This window comes from Convolutriloba macropyga, chromosome 11, assembly GCF_964194025.1.
Source record: "Convolutriloba macropyga chromosome 11, txConMacr16.3, whole genome shotgun sequence".
Taxonomy (NCBI): domain Eukaryota; kingdom Metazoa; phylum Xenacoelomorpha; order Acoela; family Convolutidae; genus Convolutriloba; species Convolutriloba macropyga.
The window spans coordinates 20,948,855-20,976,175 of record NC_134478.1 but is presented as its reverse complement, the minus strand read 5'-3'; the positions used below and the strand labels follow the sequence as shown (position 1 = coordinate 20,976,175).

The 27,321-nt window shown below is 38.3% G+C and overlaps 2 protein-coding genes across 2 annotated transcripts in view; both read left to right on the top strand.

Annotated features, from left to right (window-relative positions):
- The first annotated feature begins 22 nt into the window (after nt 1–22).
- Nucleotides 23–11,970, top strand: LOC142349766 (translocon-associated protein subunit alpha-like). Its single transcript, XM_075401527.1, has 3 exons — nt 23–344; nt 8,537–8,975; nt 10,846–11,970. The coding sequence occupies exons 1-3, from the start codon at nt 60–62 to the stop codon at nt 10,980–10,982; spliced, it is 861 nt and encodes a 286-aa protein (XP_075257642.1). The 5' UTR covers nt 23–59; the 3' UTR covers nt 10,983–11,970.
- The window catches only part of LOC142349765 (tubulin-specific chaperone E-like), a 396,822-nt gene continuing 370,880 nt past the window's right edge, over nt 1,380–27,321 (top strand). Inside the window, exon 1 of the mRNA XM_075401526.1 lies at nt 1,380–1,414. The gene's annotated coding sequence lies outside the window, so the exon portion shown is untranslated. The remainder of the gene's footprint in view (nt 1,415–27,321) is intronic.

The window sequence follows — 27,321 nt, the reverse complement described above, 5'->3', positions numbered from 1 at the left end:
CCTTGCTAACCATTTCAGATACAGTTTTTCTGATTTCCAGAATCTTCAATTTATAGAAAATGAAAATCTCGAAAGTAATTCTTGTCGTCGCACTGCTCTTAACCTTCGGAGCTTTTTCGGCCACGAATTTTGGCGTGTTCGTTGCGGCTGACAAAGAAGCTCCTGCGGATGCTGAAGTTCACGTCGAGACTGAAGATGAGGTAATTGAAGAAGGGCAGCCTGAACCTGGAACCGAAGGGAAGAAAGAGGAAACTGGCTCAACTGGAACGGATGCTACCGCTACTGGAAGAGTTGGACCTGCATCAGACGTTGAGATGAGCTATATTTTGGTTGACCATTCTGATGTAAGTCTTATTTCTCTTTATACCTCATGCCCAAAATTCGAAAAAGTAAGCGGCTCTTCTATTTTTTTTGAGGGGTGGCTCCTCGGCTTTAGTTATGGACCATTGTTTAGTTTTCGCTCCAATCTTCAAGTTTCGTCAACGTACCAAGAGACCATTGAGTGATTGTATTTGAATAGAACATCAGCATCACTATGATTTTTGATATGTGCGAAAGGCGAACATTACTTGCTCAGTGAAAAACTATGCAGATTCATTAGAAGGAAATCAGCTATGAAACAAATGCTGAAAGTTTGATTAGTGGCCTGGAGCTCTGGTCTGGAAAAAAGACAATATATCGTTAGACTCCAGCAGAGCTGCTGGCAGTGTCCCCCACGGGAAGCTCGTCTAAATCCTAGAAAATGAAATTCAAGGGAGATTTCTAGCCCGGATAAAGGCATTCCGCGATGACCGGTATCAAATAGTTGTACTTGGAGAATTTTGATCTAGATGCAGAAAGGTCAGTAGAGTGACTCGATGTATCGGTTTTTGGCCCAGTTACGTTTTATAAAATTTTAATGCTCAATAGTATCTCTTTGCGGAGGCTATGAACTTCTGAGATATCAAAAGTCTGTCAAGGATAAGCTTTGGACCTTCAAGTTTCAAGAATGGTCAGATAACAACGTGCTCCTGTTCTATTAGAAAAAAATGCGTCATGTCAGTTGCTACCAGGAGTTTCAATTAAAATGTAAAGATTATCGCATCTGTACGAGATCTAGGAGGCCTCATTGACCAAAGTTATTGAACAGTTATTGAATACGCACTTATGGAGCCAAATACTCAATAAAAAGAGTACAGTAAAGCATACGGACTGCAGCTTGATTAAGCATCTTCCCTATGATGAAAGACTGAAGTCAGTAGCTTTATGTTCACTCGAACATAGAAAAAAGAAGAGAAACGGTCTAGGGTTACAATATTGTTCGCTCTACATACATAAAGGCTCTACATATATAAAGGCTAAAGGGTTTAGTTTGATATAGGAGCTGCTATATAGTTTGATATAGCCTAATTGTTGTGATAAACTTATTAAATAGTTATCGATGATCTGCGAGGCAGCAGCTGTGGCCTCTGAAATTTTGTACTCTGTTAGGGTATTTATTCTTGGAGCCAGCAGTATATATCAGTCCCAAGTTACAAACCGACAATTATTTGACAATATTATTGCGGTCACGGGCCTCATACAAACCGACAATTATTTGACAAAAATGTTATTGCGGTCCCGGGTCTCAATCTACATCCAGGAAGCCAAGCGAAACTCAAAGTGATACAGAATCGTCTAGGTGAAATCCCGGTTGGTGAAACAATTATTTTATGGCACGACGTTATTAACAACTCGATCACAAAGCACCCGTCAGATCCGAGACAACCGCTAAACGCTGATGAACGTATTAGTATTCATCAGTGGTATAGTCTACTGCCAAAGAAAAGGAGCCGCAATTAATTACCTCTCAATATTCAGAGCTTCATCAGTATTGGAAAGTTGAAATCAAAACTTTGACGATCATTAGGAAATATTACGGTGATCTGAAACATCAAGCAGAAGCAGCGTCCATGAAAAAGGATTAAAGTGACTTTGTTAGTGGTTGCCTTCCGTAGTAAGGTTCACGGTACCAATAAGTAAAATATGTTTTTCCTGCAAACTGGTGTCATTGATTAAGTTCTTGGGCTAAGGTTAGCAAGAAAAGCATTAACCCTTGCTCGCATTACCTCGTGCTGAAGTGCCTAGAAGTTACACAACCTATAACAAAAAATATAAACTTGAAGTGCAAAGCCTTGAAATGACACCCAGATCAGTATATTGCGATTTATGTAACAGCAAATTAAAGAAAGAACAATTTGTATGCACTTTTTGCAATAAACGTTACACATGACTCCAGAATGCACGAGCTTTACAGTAGAAATTAAAGTCTTAATCAAAATAAATTCATATATACTCCAGGTTTGCAACTGTTGTACAGTAAAAAGCGGTCAGGAGACCTAAGTCAGGCTCTCTCAACAAAGATGGATGGAAAACTAGATGATCTCTATTTGAAATTGGAAACACTGAATAAGCCAATTGAAAAATCAAACGAATTCATTAACTCAAATCAAAGCAGAACTCTTAGAGTTAAAATTAAAACCGCAATCTTATGCCGCTTCTTTGGGGACAATTGCAAAAGGGAAAGTGTTCTACCCAAACGCAAATGACAATGGAATGGGTATCCGATTAAGAGGAATCCCAGAAAATGAATCGAAGTCACCAGAGGAAAGACTTCATGCCGATATTAATGCTATTGAAGAGATCTTGTGTTACCTAAAAGTAGAAGACAAACGACTCTGTAAGGTCACGCGTATTGGAAAATAAAACCCAGAAAAGGGTCCAAGAACCATCCTCATAAATCTAGTAAGCCCTATTAGCAAAGAGCTAATGCTGAAATCAGCCTTCAGGCTTTAAAACTGTTGACGAGTCTTCATAAGCTCTGAGCTTACACCAGAGCAGTTAAAAATTGAAAATGAGTGTCTGAGAAAAAGACGACTGTTGATTGACAACCACATGTTCTCAAACACAAATGTTAGAGTCCGAAACCTGGTCGCTGCGACCAAACCAGGTGACAAATGGGTGGAATACCTGATTGAGAAAACCTGATTGAAAACGATTTTGCTGGCGCATCGTCATCCGATGAAAGCTGACTACAAAAAATAAGAATTTTATCTCACAACGTCCGTAGTATTCTGAAACCCGAGCGTCGAATGAAATTAGCGAACTGCCTGACAGCTTTCGACTTTGATATCATCTGTCTCACGAAAAACTGGCTGACGGCTGAAATTTTAGATAGTGCGCTTTTTACACCAAACTATGTAATCAACAGAAAGGACAGACAGTCAACTGAACGCAAATCAAAACACGGCGGTGTTTTAGTAGCTGTCAAAAAAGGCATTCCATTTGAAACAAGTGACCTAAAACTAACGCATGACGATTTTATGGCACTAAAATTAACAATCATTGAGATCTCAATTCTATTGGTCTGCATGTATAATCCCCCGCACGGAAGTCGCTATCAATGGACTACTGAAATCTTTTTAAATCTACTGACTGAATTATGCAACTTAACAAGTCAGGAAATGATTCAATGCACTCTGATTGTGGGCGAAATCGAACTCTCAGGGACAAATTGAGAAGCAATGAACTCTTATGATAACTATGAATCAGAGATTCTGGATAGACTGATAGAATCAGGCTTCTCGAACATATCAAATCAAACGCTAGATGTCCTCACAAATAATCCACGTCCAGTTATAGAATGCTATCAACATCAAAACCTTCACAGGAGCTTCGATGTAAACAAGAAGAGGTGTTCAGATCACTTACCAATTCTAACTTTGTGTTGTGTTTCTCTGTACAGTTGTCCAAAACCCAAACACGTGCCGTAAATTTGCTTTCAAAAGAGCTGACTGGAAAAAAAACTGAATCAAGCCGTTGAGGAAAACGCCTTCAAACCCTTCTGTTTTAGTAATGTTGACGCATTAGTAAACCAATTGTACACATGGATTAGACACCATATCAACAAACACATTACCTATAAGTCTTTTATGCTGCGTCTCAAAGCTGTTGGAGAGAATAATTTTCAAACGAATATACTCACATTGCACAGACAATTTCTTGAAAGCCAATTTGGATTTAGACAGAGGAGGTCCGCTACAACTGAACTACTACTTTTTTAAACTCTTTGTACGCCAATCTTGACGATGTGAAAACAAAATAGTTGTCAGTCCTCTACTTATTCTTTGCAAAGGCCTTCGACAAAGTCCCCCACAACAAACTAATTGAAAAACTGCATTTATTCGAAATTGGAGGAAATCTTTAAAAGCTGACTGAAAGCTACCTTAATAGAAGTAAGCAGTGCGTCAAGATTAATAATGCTTCACTAGCGGCGACAAGGGTCAATCTTAGGTCCTCTGCTCTTCCTCATCTTCATCAATGACCTTCCATCAGAAACTCCTCTCACTGAAAATTTCGGTTTCGCAGAGGACTTCAAACTGATTAGCGTAAATCAGGAAGAATTAAAAAAGAGCGTGGAAGGAATCGAAAACTGGTGCGATCGAAATCACATGACACTAATGCATCAAAATGTAAACTTCTCTCTCTCAAAAGCGAACAAAAAGCCTCACTGAAAAATTAGGAGCCAGGAGAGGTTGATAGTCAACAGGACCTTGGTTTGATTGTTTTCAAAAGTCTTATTGGAATAGCAACTGTAATCACCGGCTTTCGAAAGCAACAAAAGCATTCTACCAAATAAAACGTAGCATGACCGACAGCTTTCTCATTAAAAATAAACTGAATGCCTACACTGGCTATGTCTTGCGAATACTATATACTGTTCTCAATCTTGGCTCCCAAACAGACAGCAGATGAAGAAATTTGAAAAGCTACAAAAAGAGCCACTTCATGGATACTAAGTGGAAGGAACTGCAGCTACAAAGAAAAGCTAATAGCACTTAAACTGTTGCCACTAAGCCTGTATGTCGAAATGCACGATTTACTACTTTTACTATCGTTACTTGACAATGAATTCGACGTCAAAGTAAACTTCGAATATCAACACTTTGAAAAGACTAGACAAAGCGCAAGAGAGAAATTAAAAATAGCAAAAAATTGCCTAAGGAAGATTGATGAAAACTTCTTCACAGAGCCAAACTACTTTACAACAGCTTTTCCAAAGTTCCTTCCAATTCAACACAACTATCGAGCAAAGAAACTGTGAGTGATATTGGATTTTTTAAAACAAGATTCGACTTTAACAACAAATGCACGTGGAGAATCTTATATAAATGTGGGATGTGCAACCCACTATCGAAAATCGATTAGAAATAGGACACGAAAACAAGGGTGCCTTGGAGCACTCCTAGGAAGACCCTAAAGCCTGAACTTTTACTATCCACAATTATCTGAATCATCTGATGATGAGCTTGAAAGTATAGTGTATAAATATATGTTAACTCATCGATGCAATAAAAGTCCTCTACTTAGACTTTGCAAAGGCCTTCGACAACGTCCCCCACAGCTAACTAATTGAAAAACTGCATTTATTTGAAATTGGAGGAAATCTTTAAAAGCTGATTGAAAGCTACCTTAATAGAAGGAAACAATGCGTCAAGATTAATAATGCATTGTCCGAAAAATTAGAAATCACAAGTGGCGTTGCACAAGAGTCAATCTTAGGTTCTCTGCTCTTCCTCATCTTCATCAATGGCCTTCCATCAGAAACTCCTCTCACTGAAAATTTTGGTTTAGCAGACTTCAAACTGATTAGTGTAAATTAGGAAGAATTAAAAAAAAAGCAATTAATTCTTATTCTCAATTCAATTCTTTATTTACATAGTAAAAAGCTATCGCGAACGTACATTTAGAACTGTGAGTCGTTTGAGATTTCCGAGGATGCGGCTGTTAATCCTGGACAGTTGCATTGACATTGGACACTGTTCGACAGGCAAAGGACAAGATATCCGGAGAATATCTTGAATTCATAACGATCAGGATGATTAAAAATCTGTACTGTTTAATGGGTTATGGTGACAAGTTTTTGCTGCTAATTTTTGCTCCTTTGAAAGAATTCATTCGAATAAGATCAAAAGGGCTCCTCTCTTCGCTAAATGAAAAAAAAATAAGAGAGATAAACCATTAAAATAAACATTGAAATAAATTAAAAATAGCTGGCAGATTGCATAAAAATACCAGAGATTGATTTGCAGACCTGTAGTCTCAAAATTCAAATTGATTTAAACTTGTGTATTGTAAATCAGGGAACCTTCAATTGAGGTAATATATCCTTAATTGACCTCAACCCCAAGTTAGCGAAAATCAACTTCAGTGAGACAAAGGGTCATTTTGACAGTAGGATCAATCACGTGTGACCAAACCACCATCCTGGCAAATGAAAAACCGTGGTGCTCCAGTTAGTTTGAAGATGGAAGTCTTGCAGGCGGGTCAACCAAAAATTGCATGAATGAATAAAAGCTGATCTGAACCGAGCATGACGTCATTTGGTCAACACGAAAACACTGACAACAAAATATGATTACATAACTGGGCAAGTCGTGAAATACAATCAACGAAAGTAAATAAAAAATTGAAAAATTAGTATAACCTCGATATAAATTGTTGACACTTAAATATTGGGGTGTTGAATAGCAATGTTTATCGTCAAAATTGTACGAAAAGGGGGAACTAAGAACTTAGAATCTGAGGGAATTCTGACTTGAAATTAAATGTACAAGCAGAGGCCGGCACAAACAACAAGAACTGTCAGAAAAGCTAAGATTCGCGGTGGTTTTGAAACGAATCTTGAAAACGAAATCTTTCCTTACAAATATATCGTACAGCCAATTTACAGGCTAGCAGAAATCTAGTTGGAGATATTTGAGATATTCAGTGGCAAAAATGATTTAATTTAATTAATGAGCACAAATTATCAAAAGTTTGTAATGTCCTTTAAACTATTGTTCTCAAAACCAGCTTAACTTCAAATTGCCTTGACTTCAACTTAACTTGCTAAAACTCAACAAACCTGCTAAAATTCAACTTAATTTGTTAAAACTTTACCATTTACCCACTACTGCGTTTTAAGCGGTTAAAAGAATTGTATATGTAATGCTCATAAAGTGATACTAAGATTGAAATGGTCGAAATTGTGAAAAATTTTAATGATACCCTTTTTGTGTCTCAATGCCCCACAAATGATATCGGTCGACAAACATTGGCATTAAAAAGTAGGGCTTGTTTAATGTTCATAGCCCCATTTCCTTGGGGCTTGAAGCAATTAGACCCAAAGAGGTGTTGTTGAGAAATCAGCGCTCTTGTTTCCTGACCGACGTTAGAATTTTGATTGAGCAAAAAATTTTTTCGTATTTTGGCAGGTATTGAGTTTAGTTGCTGCTCTCGAACGAAGTTTTAATAGATTAGGTCTGCAATTTTTTGCCATTGTCTTATTAATTTTGTTCTAATTGCCTGAACATAAACGTATTATAAACAGCTAGAGAGTGCATCAGGATTTGGATTTAGGTCATAGGGGGGACATCTTAGAGGCTTGTTGTAGAAGTTCGCTTAACGACACCATTGGCAGTTATGGTTACGCTTGAATTTCTATAGAAGTTCCGTGGTGATATTCAAAATGCTCGTGACGTGTACAAAAGGTGCGTGATCTGCGTCATTCGTGTCAGTTATTATCTGAAGCTTCTCTCTATGAATAAAACAAAATTTTACTCAACTTGACTGCGAGTTTTCCACTGCGAAGAAGATTGATAGTACGCACAGTTTATTCGTACTCCATACTTTAGTTCTCTCTATGTTAAACTAAAACACCAAATGTTATACTAAAACACTTAGAGCTGTTTTTGTAATTTTTGTGGTTTAGATAAACCAACCAGCAGCTGTTGAATTCACAATGCTTTGTGTTTGATCACTGAGCTGGCTTTATTTGAACAGTAGTCACTATTTTGCACCACTGACTAAGTTCAGTTTGCATGCTCAGTATTTGCACTTTATTGTTCTTTGTATTATACTGTACGTTTGGATTGTGTTTAGAGTACAGCAAAATATGTATATGTTAATGACTAGTTTTGAGAGTTTTTATGCTGTTTTACCAAGTGCAAGGAAAACAATAAAATGCAAGGAGGATGCCGAAGAACTCTTTTTGTGGTTTAACATTAAGAACAGAAATTTGTTAACCTCGTCGATCTCATTTATAGGTCAACTTGCATGTCAATGACCTTAACTTATGAACGTTAACGGTGAAAAGTAAGCCAACTTCAACTTCCGGGCTAAATTCATTTATGGAAGCTGAGAGCAACTCATAGGATATATAATGAAGAAAAAAGGCTTAAGGTAATAAACTAAGATATAGCTCATACGGAATATTGGAGTAAGGTTTTCAAAAGAAAGCTCATTAACGAATAGTTGCGCCTCTTTTCGAAACTATTGTATTTGATTGTCTACATATTTAACACAATATATCATATCCAAGTAATTAAAATTCTTAACCTACATCTGCCTGTAAAAAAATATTACTGCATTTTAATATAACTGCAGAGACACATTATTTTGTTCATGTATGCTACTCATGAGAACAATTTTGTTCATGGGGTAAGGGTTCGAATGTGTGTGTGTGGATGTGTTTCAGGAGGAGTTGCCAGCTGGTAAAGTTATCACGTGTCTCATATCATTCCGCAACACAGGGGAGAACAAACACAGTTACAAAGTGGCAACGATTGACGCCTCTCTCCGATACCCCATGGACTTCTCCTACTACCTCCAGAACTACACAGCCATGTTCCTCAATCGAACTGTGGACTCCGAGCGAGAAGCCACCTTCTCCTACGTATTCAAGACCTCGGAGAGGTTCGCCGGACGACCTTTCGGCTTTGTTATTGAGGCCAACTACTATGACGAGACTGAGAGCCTGTACATGCACACAGTTTTGAACAAGACTATCAACTTTATTGAGGTTGATGATGCCTTTGACGCCGAGGCCATTATGCTCTACGTGCTGTTCGGTGCCATTATGGTGCTCATTGCTGTTATTGTGTACTACTATACTCTTGGAGGGGCGGCCAAACTTAGTAAGTTGGTTTGATTTCTTTATTTCTCAGCCTATGCGACAATTTTTGCGCCCATTTCGTACTTTCTTATCTTAAAAATATCCGTTATTCTATCAACTAACGGAATTCGAAATTCCAATTTTTGTTCTTAATATAATGATCTTTTTTTAAAATTGTTTTGCAGGACTTTTTCCGCATGTTTTTTCCGTTTGCTTCGCTTTTAATTGCTCTCGAGCAACGATTTGAGGCAATTATTGCAAACGTGCGTCGTGCAAGCGATTGTGATCGGTTGAGGAGCAGAGCGGTTGCAGCTTAGTGGTTAAGATGTTAGACTGTTAAACTCCAAGTAGCGGGTTCGAGCACCTATGATGTCCGAGATTTTGCACCCAAAAAAATCCTTAGCTAAACCCCTAGTATAAACCCCCCTCCCCGCCTGTCATTGGAGAACAATTCATCCGACATTAGTCGGTTTGTTTTCACGTGGCTTTGTGTCGAAAGAATTGGATCAGTTTGTTAAACCCGGGGTTTCAAGTTGCCGTGCAGTTGTTATCTAAGAATCATGATGTGAAGGGCAATCTGCTTTTCTGTCCTCACCTGCTTTTCACTCATAGATTTCAATAGGATCTGAAGATCTATTCACCCATTTTGATGGTACATTTGAAGTCAAATTTGATGGGTGATTTTAGTCACATCGAACACAGGAAACGAAGTAAAAAAGCGAGTGATTTTGCGATACGAAAGGTGTTCACTTTTTAAAAAAAGGTGTTTGAACAGAAAATCAACTCTCTCGATACCGTTTTTTGTTCACTTATAATTTGAATAATTGCTTTTAAACGAAGTTTGTAACAATTATAATAATCCAGTGGTGTTTTTAATGCGATTTTTTGCTTCACCCATTTTTTGTTTTACCCTTTGACTATTCGTCCTCAAAAACTAGATAAACAGGTAACGCCCGGAGTGCAGTAAGTTTGTCAGACCTTTTTGGCTTTTTGGACTCTAAGTATGCGATTCGCGGAAACTGTTTCGAAGACTTATTCATGTTGTGAAGGGCGGATCTAAGAGTTTGAACCACCACTCTGCCCCCCCCCCCCATTTCCCATCCCTGTACATCTTTTGACCGTAAGCCAGCGGTCTCGAGCCCCCCCCCCCCCCCCCCCCCGCTCAACCCACGTACCTTCAATTAAGCTAAAGCTGGGCTCCTTATACCGTATATAAATTTGTCTCATTCATAATTTTTAGCAGCAGAACTCAAGTGACGGAAGTTTAGTAATAAAATTCAAATTCAATGTGCGCCAAAATTGGTGTCATTTTTCAATGTAAATCCTAATAGCGGTCATAACCGGTCAAGATCAAGTTTTCCGACGTTATTTGGTTAAGTTTGTTTTTTACAATAGTTTTGTGTAATTTCATCAAATAGGTATTTGTAGTTTTCATGAATAAATAACGGCCAGTCCATCTATTTCGGTATTTTTTGGCAATCTATTGGATGCTTAAGTTTATCTTAGATTTCTTTACCTCTTCCATCCAAAAAGTACAGGCACGCATTTTTTTACGAGGGAATGGTTTCGAAATATAGAATGTGTGGTACCAGAAAATCTGAATTTGACAGGCATTGATATGTCACAGAGTGAGAATGATTATGAAAAAGTATATAGTAAACGTACATGTGCTTGATGACAATATGTAAATGTGCTGGATGACAGATCCCCTGATTAAGAAGAGATCCAAGGATAAGGCAGCTACAAATTTAGTGAACAATGATCTGTGCCGACATTCCTTATGAAAATCATTTGAGTGGCACCTACAAATCACGATAACCACCCCTCGCCGTTATCCGGCGTTTGTGAGCAAATTGTCACTTTGATGTCATCGGTATATTTTGGGTGTTTAGGTGGTAAGAAATACATTGAGAAGGGCACCGCTCACAAAAATGGAGTAGTCGTGGACGAATGGCTGCCGGCACATGTGAGAAAGTCGCCCAAGGTCAACAATACCCCCAAACCGAAGAAGTCCAAGAAGGAGAACTGAAAATCAGGGAACAGTGAAAACAAGAATCTGCGACTAATGCGAGATATACAAAAAATGTAGAGACAATGAGTGCTATGAGGAACAATAGCAACTTGAACTGAATGATGTATTCCTAAGTATGTGTATAGCTATCTCATGTCAAGATTGTGTTTTTTTAGCATTGCTGACGGTTTTAGGTTACTATTGTTTGATGCTAACTAACTTGAAGTCTTGTAAGCTGTTACAGGTGTCGTTTTACTTTAATTTCTTTTGGAAGAAGTATAATTCTGTTCTCTTTTTGATACTTTCGGGGCAGCAATACCGACGAAATATAGCTTGAATTAGTATATATATTAGTTGCTATTTTGCTAATCGCAAAGCCGATTGTGCTGAAAGTTTTGTTTGGAAATATGGTTTCCGATGCTCTTGCGTTTCAAGGTTGAATATATTGATGTTTTGTTTGTGCCATTTTTACGGTATCGAAAATATTATCTGCTATTGGAGAAATCGATCGAAAGAAAAATGTTCAGTTGTAATCTTTGCTCCGTTTTGCCAAAACATCACATTTCAATCATGCGAAATTGAATTAATTCTTCATTCATCTGATTCTGATGTATAGTCTCCAATTATTCCTGCTTAATTGTCATTGTATTATCTGCATTGCAACTGAAAAGTGGTATTTTATTTTGAACTAAATTAATTTACGATCTTATTTGCTTTATCTGCCATTGTGGGGTTTGGATGTTGTTACTTGTGATATGATAATAAATTAAATATATATCTTAATGTCATTCATTTATCTAAAGATTACGTGAAAGAGTTAGTTGTTCGAGTGAATTATTGACATTTTGTGACTCATTGAAGTCAGTGAAGCTTTCAAACGCATTTTAAGTTGATGTCAGTGATCATAAATGTTGTTTGAGGTTATTGATCGTTAAATGCATCTGTGTATAAATGACTTGATATTGTACTTTTTACAAATGTATTCATGAGAAACAGGTGTGGTGTATTTTGGGTTTTATTAACATGAGGAATGAGTATGTAAGCATAACGACAAACTGTTGATACAAAGTGTCTGGTAAACCAGAGATTCTGAACCGCGTCATAAGTTTAACATCCGAGATTGTCATATCCAGGGAAATTTTTCTGGAGAAAAAGTGGAGCCCAGTGGCGTAGATTAAAAGGCTAAATGTAATAAAAAAGAAAAAGCTCCCCTGTGGCGTAACAGAGTCAACAAATTTCGAGCCATTTGCATTGAAACAATTGAACTTCTATTGTTTTTGATTTCTCTCAAAAGAAAGCAAGTAAATTTGTATTGGCATTTTGGATCTTTGAAACCTTAAAATTATGGTTCTTTATTCCTGCAGCGAAATTTTAGCACGAAGCAATTAATGAAAGTGAACAGCAATTTTGGATGCTGGTTTTAGTGCAACAATATCTAATTTTCCCCTACAATCTTTAACTAATCTTGTGAAATTTTCCTTGGAAGTCATCAATGCTGTACAAAAGGGAGCAAAATAATCTCAGGCTGCAATAATGTATTTCGCTTTTTCTACGACGAATCTGGTGCGTTTCTTTTAAAGACAGCTTTAGCCCCAATATGTGCCCATGTCAAACGTTTGTGGGCGCAGTGCGGCAATGTTCAAAAGGCTCGACTTGAAAGCTGGTGTTATTTGAGAATTTCTGAGCATGGGCAGCTTGAGGCTTGTCATTTCCCAAGGGACATCTTTTTTATAGCTGCGAAGCTGTAAGCTGAGCGAAGCTATATTGCGGTGCTCTTGGTTTTTTACAATTCAAAGAATTTGAATTGTATTGGGGCGCTGTCTTTTTTTAAAGATCTGTTCACACATTTTCATGATTTTTGAAGTCAAATTGGAGTAGTGATTTTGGTCACGCCGAAACAGCAAGTGGAGCGGAAAAGCGAGTGGTTTTGCGGCGTGAATTTTTTTCGCTCTAAATTTGAAATAGAGTTAGAAAACGGTGTTTGAACAAAAATTCGGTTTCTCGCTAGTGTTTTTTTGTTCACATGCGTCAATTTTTTTGGTTTTTACTATTTTTTCGATCGGATTTTTTCTAAATGGTTTTCCGAATCCATCCATAGTTCATTTCAGGTCTAGTTTTTTGTTTAGTCACTGAAAATTCTTTGAATTGTACGTCAGGACTTGTCCTGCTATGTTTTTTACAATTCAAAGAATTTGAATTGTATTGGGGCGCTGTCTTTTTTTTTAAGATCTGTTCACACATTTTCATGATTTTTGAAGTCAAATTGGAGTAGTGATTTTGGTCACGCCGAAAAAGGAAATGGAGCGAAAAAGCGAGTGGTTTTGCGGCGTGAATTTTCGCTCTAATTTTAAAGTAGAGTGAGAAAATGGTGTTTGAGCAAAAGTTCGGTTTATCGGTAGTGGTTTTTTGTTCACATGCGGCAATTTCACTCTGATTTTTACTGTTTTTTTGATTTTTTGGATCGGATTTTTTTCTAAATAGTTTTCCCAATCCATTCACAGCTCATTCTAGGCCTAGTTTTTTGTTTGAATTGAATTTTCATTTCTCGCTAGTGGTTTTTTTATCACATGCGGCATTTTGACATTGATTTTCAGTTTTTTTCTTATTTTTTGATCTGATTTTTTTTAAAAATGGTTGTCTCAATTCACTCATAGTCCATTCTTGGTCTAGCTTTTCTGTTTAGTCAATGAAAATTCTTTGAATTGTACGTCAGGACTTGTCCTGCTATGTTTTTTGTTTCGTCGTCTGACACTCTTTTTTCGTTTTACATTTGTTCACACAGCAAAGCTGAAGAAGTCAAATTTTCTGAATGACTTCGTCCTCTCACTAACGGCATTTGGGCGGGTGACGTCATTTCTCACTCTCTTTAGCAAAAGTTTTTAGGCTATTTGCGTGATTAGATTCTTGTCATACGTGACTTACCTCACTCAATAAAATGACTTCTGCACTTTAAAATTTAAGTTTAATTCGAATTTGTTTAAGGTCAGAGGAACTCATATGTGCAGTAAATGTCCCTAATAAAAGGCATTCTGAGGAATGCATTTCAACAAGCTTTATTAATTTATCGCATAATGCTTTTTACCTAGTTTTTTTGAGCGGCGTCGATTTTTTTTCAATTTAGATCTGTATCTGTTTATCTCTATTATATTGCACGCTGGTCTATTCTTTCGCAGCTATTCCGGCAATCTGCCGGCTATGTTTTAATCGTTATTCCGTTGAAAAATCAATTTACGTGGATCTCTATCTCCATGATCTGAGAGTATACTTTTCAAATTGTTACTGTATTCCTGAGCTATCGTGTCAAACGCATTCTTTATGTTTCCAAAAACCTATAGAACATAAAAATATCATCTCCGTGGTCCTATTTCCAGTCGTCACATTCCGTGGGCAAGTGTCCGAGACATAGGACTTCCGTTGATTAATAGCCGCGTCCTCAATTCTAGGCGGCTATTATAGCGCTCCTAAATTTTGTAAAATTAAAAGAATTTCAACTGTTTTGGTGCGCTGTCTTTTTACGACTCGAAGAGGAGTATTGGAGAAGCCCTTTTCTAGTCAATTTTATTGGAGTGATTTTTTAAGCCGAAAATGAAACGCGTGAAAAAATTTGGAGTGATTTTGGCGCTGAACAAAAGTGAAGAGCGGAGCGAAAAGAGTGGTTTTTGTTCATACCGCTGTTTTTGAAAGAACGAGAAATTGATGTGTGAAGAAATTTTCTCTAAGCGAGCGAAATTTTTTTGTTCACGTGCGGCATTTTAAAGCATTTTTTATTTATTTTGGTTAAGAGGTTCGATTATGATTTTGTTTTAATTTTAGGCTGGTTTCGGGAGTGAATTGAAGGTTTCTGGAAATTCATATGAATTTTATGATATTTCGGAGATTTTTAATGTATTTTGCTGATTTTCGGGCTAATTTTTGCGTTTTTTTGACGATTATTTTGTTTTACTGGCTCAAATGGGTATTGAAGAAACCCCTTATACTTGAGCAATTTTATGATAACAATTGGTAACAGTTTTGTGGGTAAGAATCATTTTTTTGTTGAGAAATATGAAAAAATGGCAAAAATTGGAACTATTTTTCTTAATTATTTGCAGCTTTTCGTTTTTTTGTTTCTTTGCCTATTATGACTTGTCTATTGTTTTGCGAGCATCTGGATACCCTATTGGCTGAAGGGAATTTTGTGTTAGATTTATTTGTTTTTGAAATATTAAAAAATTTAGTAACTTTTTCCAGTTTTTCAGTGAAAGTTGTTTTTAGAGCTATTTTCATAATTTTAGCCTAAAGTATTTTTTCAAAATTGACATAAGTGGTTTTTGTAATTATTAGTTGTTTTGATGAAGTTATTTTGGCAGAGATAGTTTTTTCAGGATCTCAATTTATAACAAAATTTGATCAGATTTTTTATCATATTTTAACAGATTTGATTTTATTGTTTTTACTTTTTTGTTTGATGACTCTGTTTCAAGATAATCATAAATTAGTGAAGGCACGTTTTGTTTGATGAGTAGTTGGATGGCGTTTAAATGGATTTTCACTTCGAGTCGTTTTCGGAATTCTTCCGGCAATTTTTTTTAAGATCTGTTCACACATTTTCATGATTTTTGAAGTCAAATTGGAGTAGTGATTTTGGTCACGCCGAAACAGGAAGTGGAGCGGAAAAGCGAGTGGTTTTGCGGCGTGAATTTTTTTCGCTCTAAATTTGAAGTAGAGTTAGAAAACGGTGTTCGAACAAAAATTCGGTTTCTCGCTAGTGGTTTTTTGTTCACATGCGGCAATTGCGCTTTGATTTTTCCGTTTTTTCGATTTTTTGGATTGGATTTTTTTCTAAATGGTTTTCCCAATCCATTCATAGTCCTGTTCAATCAATGAAAATTCTTTGAATTGTACGTCAGGACTTGTCCTGCTATGTTTTTTACTTTGTCTAACAGATTTTCATTTCGTCTTACCGTGACTTCTTTGAATTGACTTTTTCAATGACTTACCTCACTCAAAAAAATGACTTCTAAGCTCACTTATGAAACTTTCAATTTTATGAACATTTACTTATTAAAGGTCAATAGTGTGCATCTAAGTAGTGCCAAACATATGCCCTAATTCTTGAATATTAGAGTCTTGAGTTTTTGATTTCGAATATCAATTTTGGGATCTTTTCCGTTTGTGCCCCCCCCCAAATATTGCACGTGCATCTGGGGGGTGCAAATAATATGCGCCCACTAAGCTGAGGGGGCACAAACGGAAAAGATCCTTATTTTGAAAAGCCCTTCAATTCATGTAACGCCACAAGCGTCTATCGCGGCTATTTTCCGGCAATCTGCCGGCTATGTTTTACTCAGATTGATGGTAATGTGAGCCACTCCACTCGTGCCTTCATTTGGGCTGCTAAGCATTTCTTATCAATTCCGGGCTATGAAAAAGAAAATTCTTATCGAATCGGGGCTATGAACAGGATAGATAGTTTGGCTGATCATTTGAGGAAGGCATTTTTAATTTGGAAATGCTAGACTAAGTTGCCTCCCATCGCGGAAGCGATACAACTGTCGGCCACTAAAGAACTTGTGATAGAATAGCGTTGCCTTTTTGGGTATTTTTGTTGAAAAGACCTAATCAAAGCAAGGTACTCGAGCTTCCATCTACGTAGCTGCCGGTTCTTCACTGCAACTCATCATTTTGCGTAACGCGGTTATGAAAGTGTTCGATGCAGAATCGGAAAAATTTTATAGCCATTCCGCATATGTTGGCTGACTTCAATTTGGAGTAGGAGATACTTTTTGTCGGCCTCATTGTTAGGCAACAATTAAACTTCTATTTGCAAACGTCGCTCAAATGATCTAAAGGTTTTATTTTATCTGCCGGAGATCAGTCTTGCAGTAAGGGAAGAACAAAACATTGTCTAGTTTTGATGATGCTACTCTAAGTAGAGTTTCTAACAAATCTGAAGCAGCAAAAGTGTTGCAGGATTAGAAATAAAGTTAAAAATAATTCCTGTCTCTTCAACTCAGTTCTCAGAAGGGTAGCTTCACTAAGCAGTAAATAATAATTTGTTAATCCTTCCTTGGTTATGAAAACCAGCCCCAACGTTTGAATGTTTTGGGAAACATCAGTCTCATAAATTGTTCAGGAATAAGCAGTACTGTGTTGTTCGTCTGTCGTACACAATCAATGTTGTGTACTCAATTTGCGGTCCAAATCACTATCAGTATATCTGTTGTGTTGTCTTGCACGGCGAGTGCACAACACAATTTCAAAATAGAATTCGCTCAGCGAATTTCCTATCTTTTGCGTATCTACTTTGCTTGATAAGTATATAAATACAGTTGTAAGTAAATAAAGTAAATTGGGCAACTGATCGCAAGATGCAAAATGAATGAAGAGAATGAAAACTAGATAAATATAGATCAGTAAAAGTCACAACACATAAACAATATTTTTCCCGACGCGGGAACAGATTGACACTTGAATAACTGAGGGTACTAAGTGAACATAACATGACTCCTTATAATTGTCTTCCAAGATTAGGTAGAACAATAAAATAAGTACATCGTATAGGATTTTTACTGCACTAAAATAATCTGAATATACTATTACTTCTCCCCATTTTTGAACAATTAAAAGTTGCACTATTGAATTTTTTAGTGACAATATTGATAACATATTAATTTTTGTTCACCGGTTACTTAATTATCAACAATATATTTACTGGTTATGATAGCTAGTGATTATTAAATTAACAAATTTAAAGTTTCGAGTTTTTTTGTGAAACCTCCTCATCAATAAATAAATTTTCATTGAGGCTGTAATCTGCTGGTCGGATGCGAGGATCTGTTGGTGATACTTCTCCAATGACTGGCGATGTGTATGTAACGAAAATTGGTTCAACCTGAGCTGCAGTGTCCGCAATTGATTGTGCAACAGAAGGGTGTAACGACTCAATGTCACCCACTCTTCTCTTTTTTCTAGAATGCATCTAGTTTAGGGAACAGGAATTCGTCGATTCGCCAGACGAATCATCGTTGTCAAATCGCAAATATTTTGGGCTCTTGCTCGTTTTGATGTGTGGTAAAAATTGCTGAAGGGCCTCTATAGGGACTGAAGTTGACGGTAATTGCAATTCTTGAGCTGTGCTGGTAGGTGGCGTTGCGATCACTGGTTGGTCGACTGACTCTTGCGTGACGAGATTTGTCCAGGCGTGGGAAGTTGTAGTTTGCGGCGCGAGATCGGCAGTATTTTCTGTACTTGATTCTGATGGAGCAAGGTTTGCCGGAATTCTCGTCATTCGCAATCGCATTGAGCGAACAATGTTGGATCGGTTTGATGAAACTACGCTTGCATTATCCCGTTTCCGGTTTTTCTTTTTACGATTTCCCTTTGGTATTCTTGTAATTTCTTTCGTGTGGCTCACAATTTGGGCCTCAGTTGAATTTTTGAGTATGCAGGGTCCTCGTCTGTTTCTGTACTGAAGCAGTTTTGTCTTGCGTTCATTCCTGGTACCGAATTTCGCGATTTCGCTAATGCGTACTGTCATACTTAACTTTTAGGGATCGCGGATTACGGAAGTGCATTGATATGTTTTTTGGACAAAAGATCTAGGGGCCAACACTTCGTTCGGGCCATCTAAATTTTTTCCGACCGTTTGTTGGGGTGGCGTCGGAGGAAGCGAGGCTCGTTATCATTGGCTTTTCGTTATCTTGTTTGTGCCTCTTGCGTCGCCTTGCACATTTTACGTTCCATCTCCTCTTCACTGCGATATGTTCCCCAGTGTTTTTCAGGGGGACTTTCATTGGGGGTTACTACTTCTTCGTCCAAATAGTGATTTAGGATTTTATCATATCTTAAATTGGAATACTTAGGTATTTTACTAATAATGCTAAGCGGAGTGTTAGCACTACGACCAAAATGAGATTTGAAAGGCGAAATCCCAGTAATTTAATGTTTGCATATGCAAAGCTGATACAGTATTGTCTTAAGTGCTGCTTTAATGGTGTACGAATTTATTTAATTCTTATGTGCTTCTTTTGTACATGCAAGGCGTTGTTTTATATTACTAATAAGTCTTTCTACTAAGCCGATTGCCCGGTGGTCTTTTGCTGGGGCTGTAATTAAGTTTGTCATTTTTGATTCAAAAATTTTTTACTTGATTATCTATGAGACAACGAGCTTGTTCAATTCTTAAAGAACCTGGAACTCCTTGAAGTTGTATATAATTATCTCAAATTTTTATTACATTTAAGGCGTTTGCATTTTCAAAAATTTCTGCGGATGGATACTTAGATAATCTGCCAATACATGTTAAAACAAAAATTTCATGTTCTTTTTCATTATTAATGGGCCCTGCGAAATCTATTTGATATTCTTGATTACAGACTATGCATGTTTTATGAGGTTAATATTGCTTAGCGGTAATAATCGTTTTTAGGTTTTTACCGATTGCAGCGCAATGTTCGCACTCCATGCATGGAGTGCACAAGTTGATTGCGGTTCATGTATGGCCACCAACAGTGTTGTGCCATACAAACCTTTTCCCAGCTGCCCTGGGTGAATGGCATGGAGGATTTCGATTGCTGCTTCTTTTAAAGTGTTCGAGATGAGCACCTTCTCATCCAAACATACACAGCTGCTTGTAACGTGAAGATCACGCCGGTAACTGTGCCGCTCTGGGTGAGTCGCTTCAGTTGTTCTTCATCGAACCTGATGATGCAGTCTCGTACCTCTTTAAGTACTGCATCTTTGCTCGTCAGGGAAGCTGCGATGTTCTCGTTGAAGACCTTGCCGGCCGCATTATCAAATGACAGAACTTGAGGGCTGTCTGTCAGAGGAGCACTGATGTTTGAATTAGAAGGTTATTATTGAGGCGTGTTTATCATTGTTACCGTTGTAAAAGATACGCGGGGTGAAGTTCTGGATAACGTTTTAGGGGCGGACTTCCCTTTCATTGCTTAGATTTGGCTCATCTTGGATGAAGTTGAAATTGAGTTTATAGAATAAGTGACCGAATGATTTGTAGATTGAGAATGGGCAGAAAGCAACTGTTGATTAATTGTTTTTTGAGCACGTGAAATATTTAAAAAAAATAGTGTTAATTGGGAAAGGAATGTGTGACTTAGCCTTGATTGACAGATTAGATTGTCTTAATTCATTAAAATGTTATGGATTTTGACAAGGGAGAGACGCTTGGTTGGTATTTCGCGACTCAGATATCGGGATTTCAGATTCATTTTGTAGTATAGAACGAGTAGTATTTTTAATTAGTGTTTTTCATTGCGGGTGAATTAGAATTTTGAGTACTGGCGGTGCAGGACCTATGTTTAATATTTAGTCATTATAATCAGGTTGTTTTGTTGTTTGTGTGTTTGCGTTTTAAGTATAATGTCTGAAGAAAGTTTAATGAGATGAAAAGCGGAAATAGATTTTTGTTTTTGTAATGATTTAGCATCTGTTTGTATTTGTGATAAAGTAGCAACTAAAAATTCTTCATCAATTTTTGAAGTACTTTTTGCTGGTGAATTTGGATTACGAGATTTGTAGTCTCTAAAACCAATCTTTGCTCCGTGTAATTGTTCTAGTTTAAATTGATAAGGTGAAAGACGATCTACCCGTCTCGATAAACGACTATTGTTTGATTTGTTGGATCGGCGTTCTCTTAAAATTGAAAGAGCTCGATGGTCGGTTATAACTAAAAATTTTTTTCCGTGAATATAATTTTTAAAATATTCTATAGACCAGACTGCTCCAAGTAATTCTAGCTCATTATTACTGTAGCGTCCTTCTTCACTGTTTAAAATCTAGAAGCAAATGATAATGGTTGCCAACCATTAAACGTCAGTTGTTCTAGTACTGCTCCGAGGCCGTATCAAGAGGCGTCACATTTTCTGCGTTTTTCGAATTGCGGGGTTTATTGATTGTTTTCTGTGTTATTTGCGATACTTGAATTTATAGCTTTGAAAGGAACAGTATGCTCTTCAGAGCAAGTATTTTTAGTTGATTTACGAAGTAAAGGTCTTACGAAGTAAGGGCCAGAGTTCAACAGAGCCAAAAAAGTAACGTATTATTTGTGTATTAAATGGTTCAAGTGTAAGGATGGCAGAACTTTCCGATTCGAGGGGCAATAATCCAGATTGAGTAAAATTATAACCTAGCCACGAAATTTCTTGTTTGGTGAAATGGCATTTTAGTAAAAATATGCGAAGATTATCTGCTTCTAACTTTTTAAGACAACTTGTAACTAATTTAAAATGATCTTCCACAATGTTTACTTACAAATAAGATGTCGTCAGGGAAACAGAAAGTTTTTTTGAGGCCTATGAGCGAATAGTCCATGGCTTTTAGGAACTCGGCAGGCATATCGGTGACTCCAAGAAAACCGGTTTTGAATCGATACGTGCCTGTCATGTCACCACTTACAATGTTTAAATCGCAACGTTTAGTGGTTTCGGGATGAAGATTTCACTGGCTATAGGCGTATTTAAAATCTATAGTAGAGATTTTTGTTTTAGAAAATTTTTAGAGAATTTGTTAGCTGGTTCTTTTTTAAAGTCTGCAATTATTTGGGATATAGAATCAATGAGTGTTTCAATACTTAGAATCTGATACTTGTTTTTGAGGATTATTAGGAACTTTTGAATCTAGGGCTAGTTTTATAGTTTGGTCTCTTCTGACTGTAATAACAATGAGGGAAATAAAATTTTGGTCAGAGCAGTTATTAAGTTTTTCTATATGTCCCTCTTTGAGTAATTTTTTAATTTCAGTGTTGACCGTGTCTTGTAGATTATTATGTACTCCTCTACCTTTTTGACGTTTTGGTTAAAAATGTTTGTGGAGTTTTGATTTTACAATATGTATTTTAGATCTACCAATGCCTGAAATATGTTGTGGAAATTGATTTGCTATTTGTGTTTTAAAAGGACATTGAGTAGCCATATTGCTGATCATGCTACCTTCAATTGAGTTTAGTGTTTTGGGTAACTTATATGCCAATTGCATTCAACAGGTCTCTACAAATGATTTGTTTTAGGCCTTCTCTATCTGCAAAGATTTCGGCATTTTTCTTTCGCCAAACATTACTTTTCACTGGCGTCTGCATAGTGCCGATGACGGGTATGTGTTCATTCGCAAATGTTTAAAGTTCTTTAGAGGGTTCCGTTGTTAGCCAGCAAGCAGTGAGGAGTTGTTAATGACCTTAGTAGCAATTGATTTGTTTAAAATACCGCATACACTCCCAGAGTCGATGAGAAGACCCACCTTTGTATTGCCAATTTGCAGAGTAGTGTTTTTTTGGTTCAATCTGCAGGGTATTACTTGCAATGCTGGCCACCATGTTGTCATTCGAACCTTTTCAATAAGATTAACATTCTGGATTATGGTTTGTGTTAAGAATACCATTAACAGAGTTATCAGTTGTGATTTTCATCAATGGATTTCACATTGGGTCAGGTAGTTTTTGTCGAGGTAGATTTGGGCTTGCAACGCACACGAGAATTGTGGTTTTGGAGACCACAGTTGTTACAGGTTTTACTTTTAGCAAAACATTTGTCTCTATGACTCGCTGATCAATTGAGGTTGCAACTTCGACACAATTGATTTTCCTGCCGAGTTTCTGCTTGAAAATTTGGACTTTGATTTGAGTTACGAAATTAAAATTGTGGTTTTATGGTGCTCACCTGTAGAGTGGGCTGGCTATTAGTTATTTGTAGTTGGTTCTGCTGACCAAGTTCCATATTAATTGCCAAACGTAATGCTTGAGCAGGTTTGACAGTTCCTTTCGATAATTCTTTCCGAATTTTGGAAGCTTGCATGTTGGCAATAAAGAGGTCTCTGATTAAAGAATTCTTTTGTTTTTCAAGTTCAGGTTTTTCTGATAATTCCTTTAATTTGCCAAGGAAATGTTCGATGGACTCTCCCTTTGACTGCTTTGTTGTAAGAAGCTAAACCTGTCAAATGTAATATTACGTGGACGAATGAATGCTTCCTCCATGGTTCGCCAGAGTTCAACAGGAGTCAATGTATCCATCTTTAGATATTCGATCGCATTCAATCTCGAAATATTCGGCCGCATTCAATCCTCCTTCCTTCTGTTCCAAGGCTGCAGTACAACATAGAGACGGCTTTTCGATCTGCTTGGTTCCAAGGTTTGTCACCACACATGACGCCAATTTCTATTTGTAATTGGCAGCGATTTTCCCAATTCATTTTCTATTGCACGTTGCTAGCCAGTCGTTCGCGTTTCGATTGAGCAGAATATGCTTGATGTGTTTTATCGTAGATCGACTCCAAAGGAACTAAACATTCTCGGGTTTAGGGTCAAGTAGAATGTGTAAAGTATGTTTTATTTGTTAGGAGGGCCAATTTTGCCTTTATTTGCCACTTCTCCCATTTCAGAAGAGGATCCGAGCTCTGTTTTCCCCAAAAGGGTTCTATGCCTAATGGGGTCCGTTTTTGAGCAACTGGCTGCGCCATGTCGTACACAATCAATATTGTGTACTTAATTTGCGATCCAAATCACATGAACAATAGTTTTTCCGATGCGGGAAAGAGGGCAACTGACTGACATATGAATAACTGAGGGTACTAAGTGAACTTAACTTGACTGCTTACAAACGTCCTTTAAGACTAGGTACAACAGTAAAATAAGGACATCGCATAGGAATTTTTCTGCTCTGAAGTAAAATGAGTTTAATATGTAAAACATCGTCAATGCGAAGGAACGTCTGTGTGACAGACATCAATTAGTTATAGTATTTGTCCGGTAAACTTTATGAAAGTCACGATGATTTCTCTCTAGTTCTTTTTTTCGTGATTTGATTAAGGCACGTTTTTCTTCTTGATCGCATAAATTTCTGAGTCTGATTACTTTTTTTCGTCAATCAGTTTTAACTTATACTTTTTCTATGCCATGACTTCATTTTAATTTTCATTCTTTACTATGCCTCGAAACATTGCTCTCAAGTACAGAAATCCAATTTTGGCTGGGTTAACCAGGTGAAAATTTAGCGCAATTTTTGGCGAACTCTTGTTAAGGACTTTTAGTCAGGCACGCTTTCTTGGCCCTTTTTTGTAAATATTCAACAATCACCAAAATTTTTGGAAATTTACCGTAAATATACCAACAAAAATATTTTAACCAAAAAATCGATAAAAAATTTCCTAACTTCTTCCCTTTTTTGACTAAAACCTTTCGATTTCTAGTCACGTTCTCTCACAAACAAAAACCTTAACTTAATTGTTTCTAAAGTTTTACCATAAACGCATCCTTTTTAAATTTCTTGGTTCAATAAATAACTAAGAACATCGTTCCCTTCGGTCATTGTACCTTGTAATAGGTTGCAAGCACCGTTGTTTCAAGATCCTTAGTCATTCATACGACTAAGTTCTGTGCTCCAACAAGATTTGATCTTGCGTCTAGAACATAACATCTCACAATCGCTTTGTGCTAGAATGAAAATGTCATAAAAAAGTAATTTCATTTAAATGTCTTAAAACTGCACTGAATGCCTTGGCTGGTTGATACAAGGTTGTAGCTACGTGAGACAACCCAATTCCAATACATGGTTCTTGGGTAATTACAAACAACTAAAAATATATAGAAAAATAAGTGATTTTGAAAAATTCAAAATAAAATGCCATTTTGCACAATTTAAATCCTAATTGATCTGAATTAAAAAAAAGTAAATTCTACTTTTGGTTGTAGGGATAGATTTAAGGTAAAATTAAGACCTGTCAAAATATTGACAGGTTGATCAGACCTCTGATAACTGAAAATGATAGTTGTTAGTGCATACACTCTAGTATGTAATTTGTGGTCACAAGATGGACCTTAAACGATAGTTCAAGTTAAGAGAGTATAGACTCTCGTTGTGTGGACCAGTTTGCTCAGCGGAGAGAGAGAGAGAGAGAGAGAGAGAGAGAGCACAGGTTTGAAACCAATTAACAAATTGTGAGGTTGCAACCCACAAGTTCCCAATCGTTACTCTCTGTTATCGACATCGATAATCTTCTTATTGATTGGCGCTAATTATTTTACCGCAAAATTGTCATAATCCTTGTAAACTAACAAACATTGATTCATAACACAAGAAATTTGAAACCAAAGGGGCACGTGACAACAATGTAATTAAGGTAATTTTGAGGACTAAGGTTTTGAAACATCAAAGAACACAGTAGAAAAATCCGAAGGAAGGCAAGTCGACGCCCCCAACCGAGCACCAAACGATCCCCCCAGGAGGCACCGACATTGTCATTTGGCGCTTCAAACGAACAGATCCAACCCGAACAGCAGAGCAACCTCCTCTGTGGACAAGTTGGTCAACACAGATGCTAAAGAGGGTGGAAAGGAAGCTACATTGAAAAAGAAATACGTGGAATGTTGGAATTGGACAAAAGTTGAAATTGCATTATGGAAGTGTCTCGTGCAGGTGTTCTGTGAGAAGAAATGACAAATCAGATAAGCTTTGAGAACTTATATATTTTTTATATCACTCCATTTATTGATTCTCGGGGCAAATAACACCCCCCCCCCCCCTCCCTGAAGAGGCGTAGTCACCAATTATCAACAGGGTTTGCGTAACTATAACTCAGGATTTCTCCTTTTTTAAAAAAAAACAGGTTCTCAGCTAAGCCATTGTTCAAAATTATTAGCAGTTCAAATTGTTATATTATAAAATTCGGGTCCTGTGAAACTTTTGCAAAGATTACATTAACACAGCAGCCAGCCAGTGCAATCCGGCCAACCGGACATCTCTACAGCCTCAACCAGCGGAATTCATCGTTCCGCCAGTCGAACATCCAAGCCGCAGTCAACATCTACACCAACCCATCAGCCAGCCAGTGCAATCCGGCCAACCGGACATCTCTGCAGCCTCAACCAGCCGACTTCATTGTTCCACTAGTGGAACATCCAAGCCGTAGTCGACATCTACACCAACCCAGCAACCAGCCAGTGCAATCCGGCCAACCGGACATCTCTACAACCTCAGCCAGCCGAGTTCATCTTTCCGCCAGTGGAACATCCAAGCCGCAGTCAACATCTACACCAACCCAGCAGCCTGCCAGTGCAATCCGGCCAACCGGACATCTCTACAGCCTCAACCAGCCGACTTCATCGTTCCGCCAGTGAAACATCCAAGCCGCAGTCAACATCTACACCAACCCAGCAGCCAGCCAGGGCAATCCGGCCAACCGGACATCTCTGCAGCCTCAACCAGCCGACTTCATTGTTCCACCAGTGGAACATCCAAGCCGTAGTCGACATCTACACCAACCCAGCAGCCAGCCAGTGCAATCCGGCCAACCGAACATCTCTGCAGCCTCAACCAGCCGACTTCATCGTTCACCCAAGGTCATAAAAGGGCCCCCCAACGTCGCCCAAAGGCCCCCAAAGGTCAACAAAAAAGTGCCCCAAAGGTCACCCGAAGTGCCCCCAAAGGTCACACAAAGTGCCCCAAAGGTCACCCAAGGTGCCCCCAAGGTCATCAAAAGTGCCCCAAAGGTCACCAAGATTGCCCCCCCAAGGTCAAAAAAAGGCCCCCAAGGTCACCAAAAGTGTCCCAAAGGTCACCCAGAGTGCCCCCCAAGGTCGCACAAAGTGCCCCAAAGGTCAACCGAAGTGCCCCCAAAGGTCACACAAAGTTCCCCAAAGGTCAACCAGAGTGCCCCCCAAGGTCACAAAAAGGCCCCCCAACGTCGTCCAAAGGCCCCCCAAGGTCACCAAAAGTGCCCCAAAGGTCACCAAGAATGCCCCCCAAGGTCACAAAAAGGCCCCCCAACGTCGCTCAAAGGCCCCCCAAGGTCACCAAAAGTGTCCCAAAGGTCACCCAGAGTGCCCCCCAGGGTCACACAAAGTGCCCCAAAGGTCACCCAAGGTGCCCCCAAGGTCATCAAAAGTGCCCCAAAGGTCACCAAGATTGCCCCCCCCCCCCAAGGTCACAAAAAGGCCCCCAAGGTCACCAAAAGTGTCCCAAAGGTCACCCAGAGTGCCCCCCAAGGTCGCACAAAGTGCCCCAAAGGTCAACCGAAGTGCCCCCAAAGGTCACACAAAGTTCCCCAAAGGTCAACCAGAGTGCCCCCAAGGTCAAAAAGATCCCCCCAACGTCGCTCAAAGGCCCCCCAAGGTCACCAAAAGTGTCCCAAAGGTCACCCAGAGTGCCCCCCAAGGTCACACAAAGTGCCCCAAAGGTCACCCAAGGTGCCCCCAAGGTCATCAAAAGTGCCCCAAAGGTCACCAAGATTGCTCCCCCCCAAGGTCACAAAAAGGCCCCCCAAGGTCACCAAAAGTGTCCCAAAGGTCACCCAGAGTGCCCCCCAAGGTCGCACAAAGTGCCCCAAAGGTCACCCGAAGTGCCCCCAAAGGTCACACAAAGTTCCCCAAAGG

Bases quoted from the DNA above. Each gene is read 5' to 3' on its own strand.
- LOC142349766 (XM_075401527.1), top strand. From the start codon at position 60: ATGAAAATCTCGAAAGTAATTCTTGTCGTCGCACTGCTCTTAACCTTC. The intron at 345-8,536 runs GTAAGTCTTATT...GATGTGTTTCAG, and splicing joins TTTTGGTTGACCATTCTGAT to GAGGAGTTGCCAGCTGGTAA. The intron at 8,976-10,845 runs GTAAGTTGGTTT...TTGGGTGTTTAG, and splicing joins TGGAGGGGCGGCCAAACTTA to GTGGTAAGAAATACATTGAG.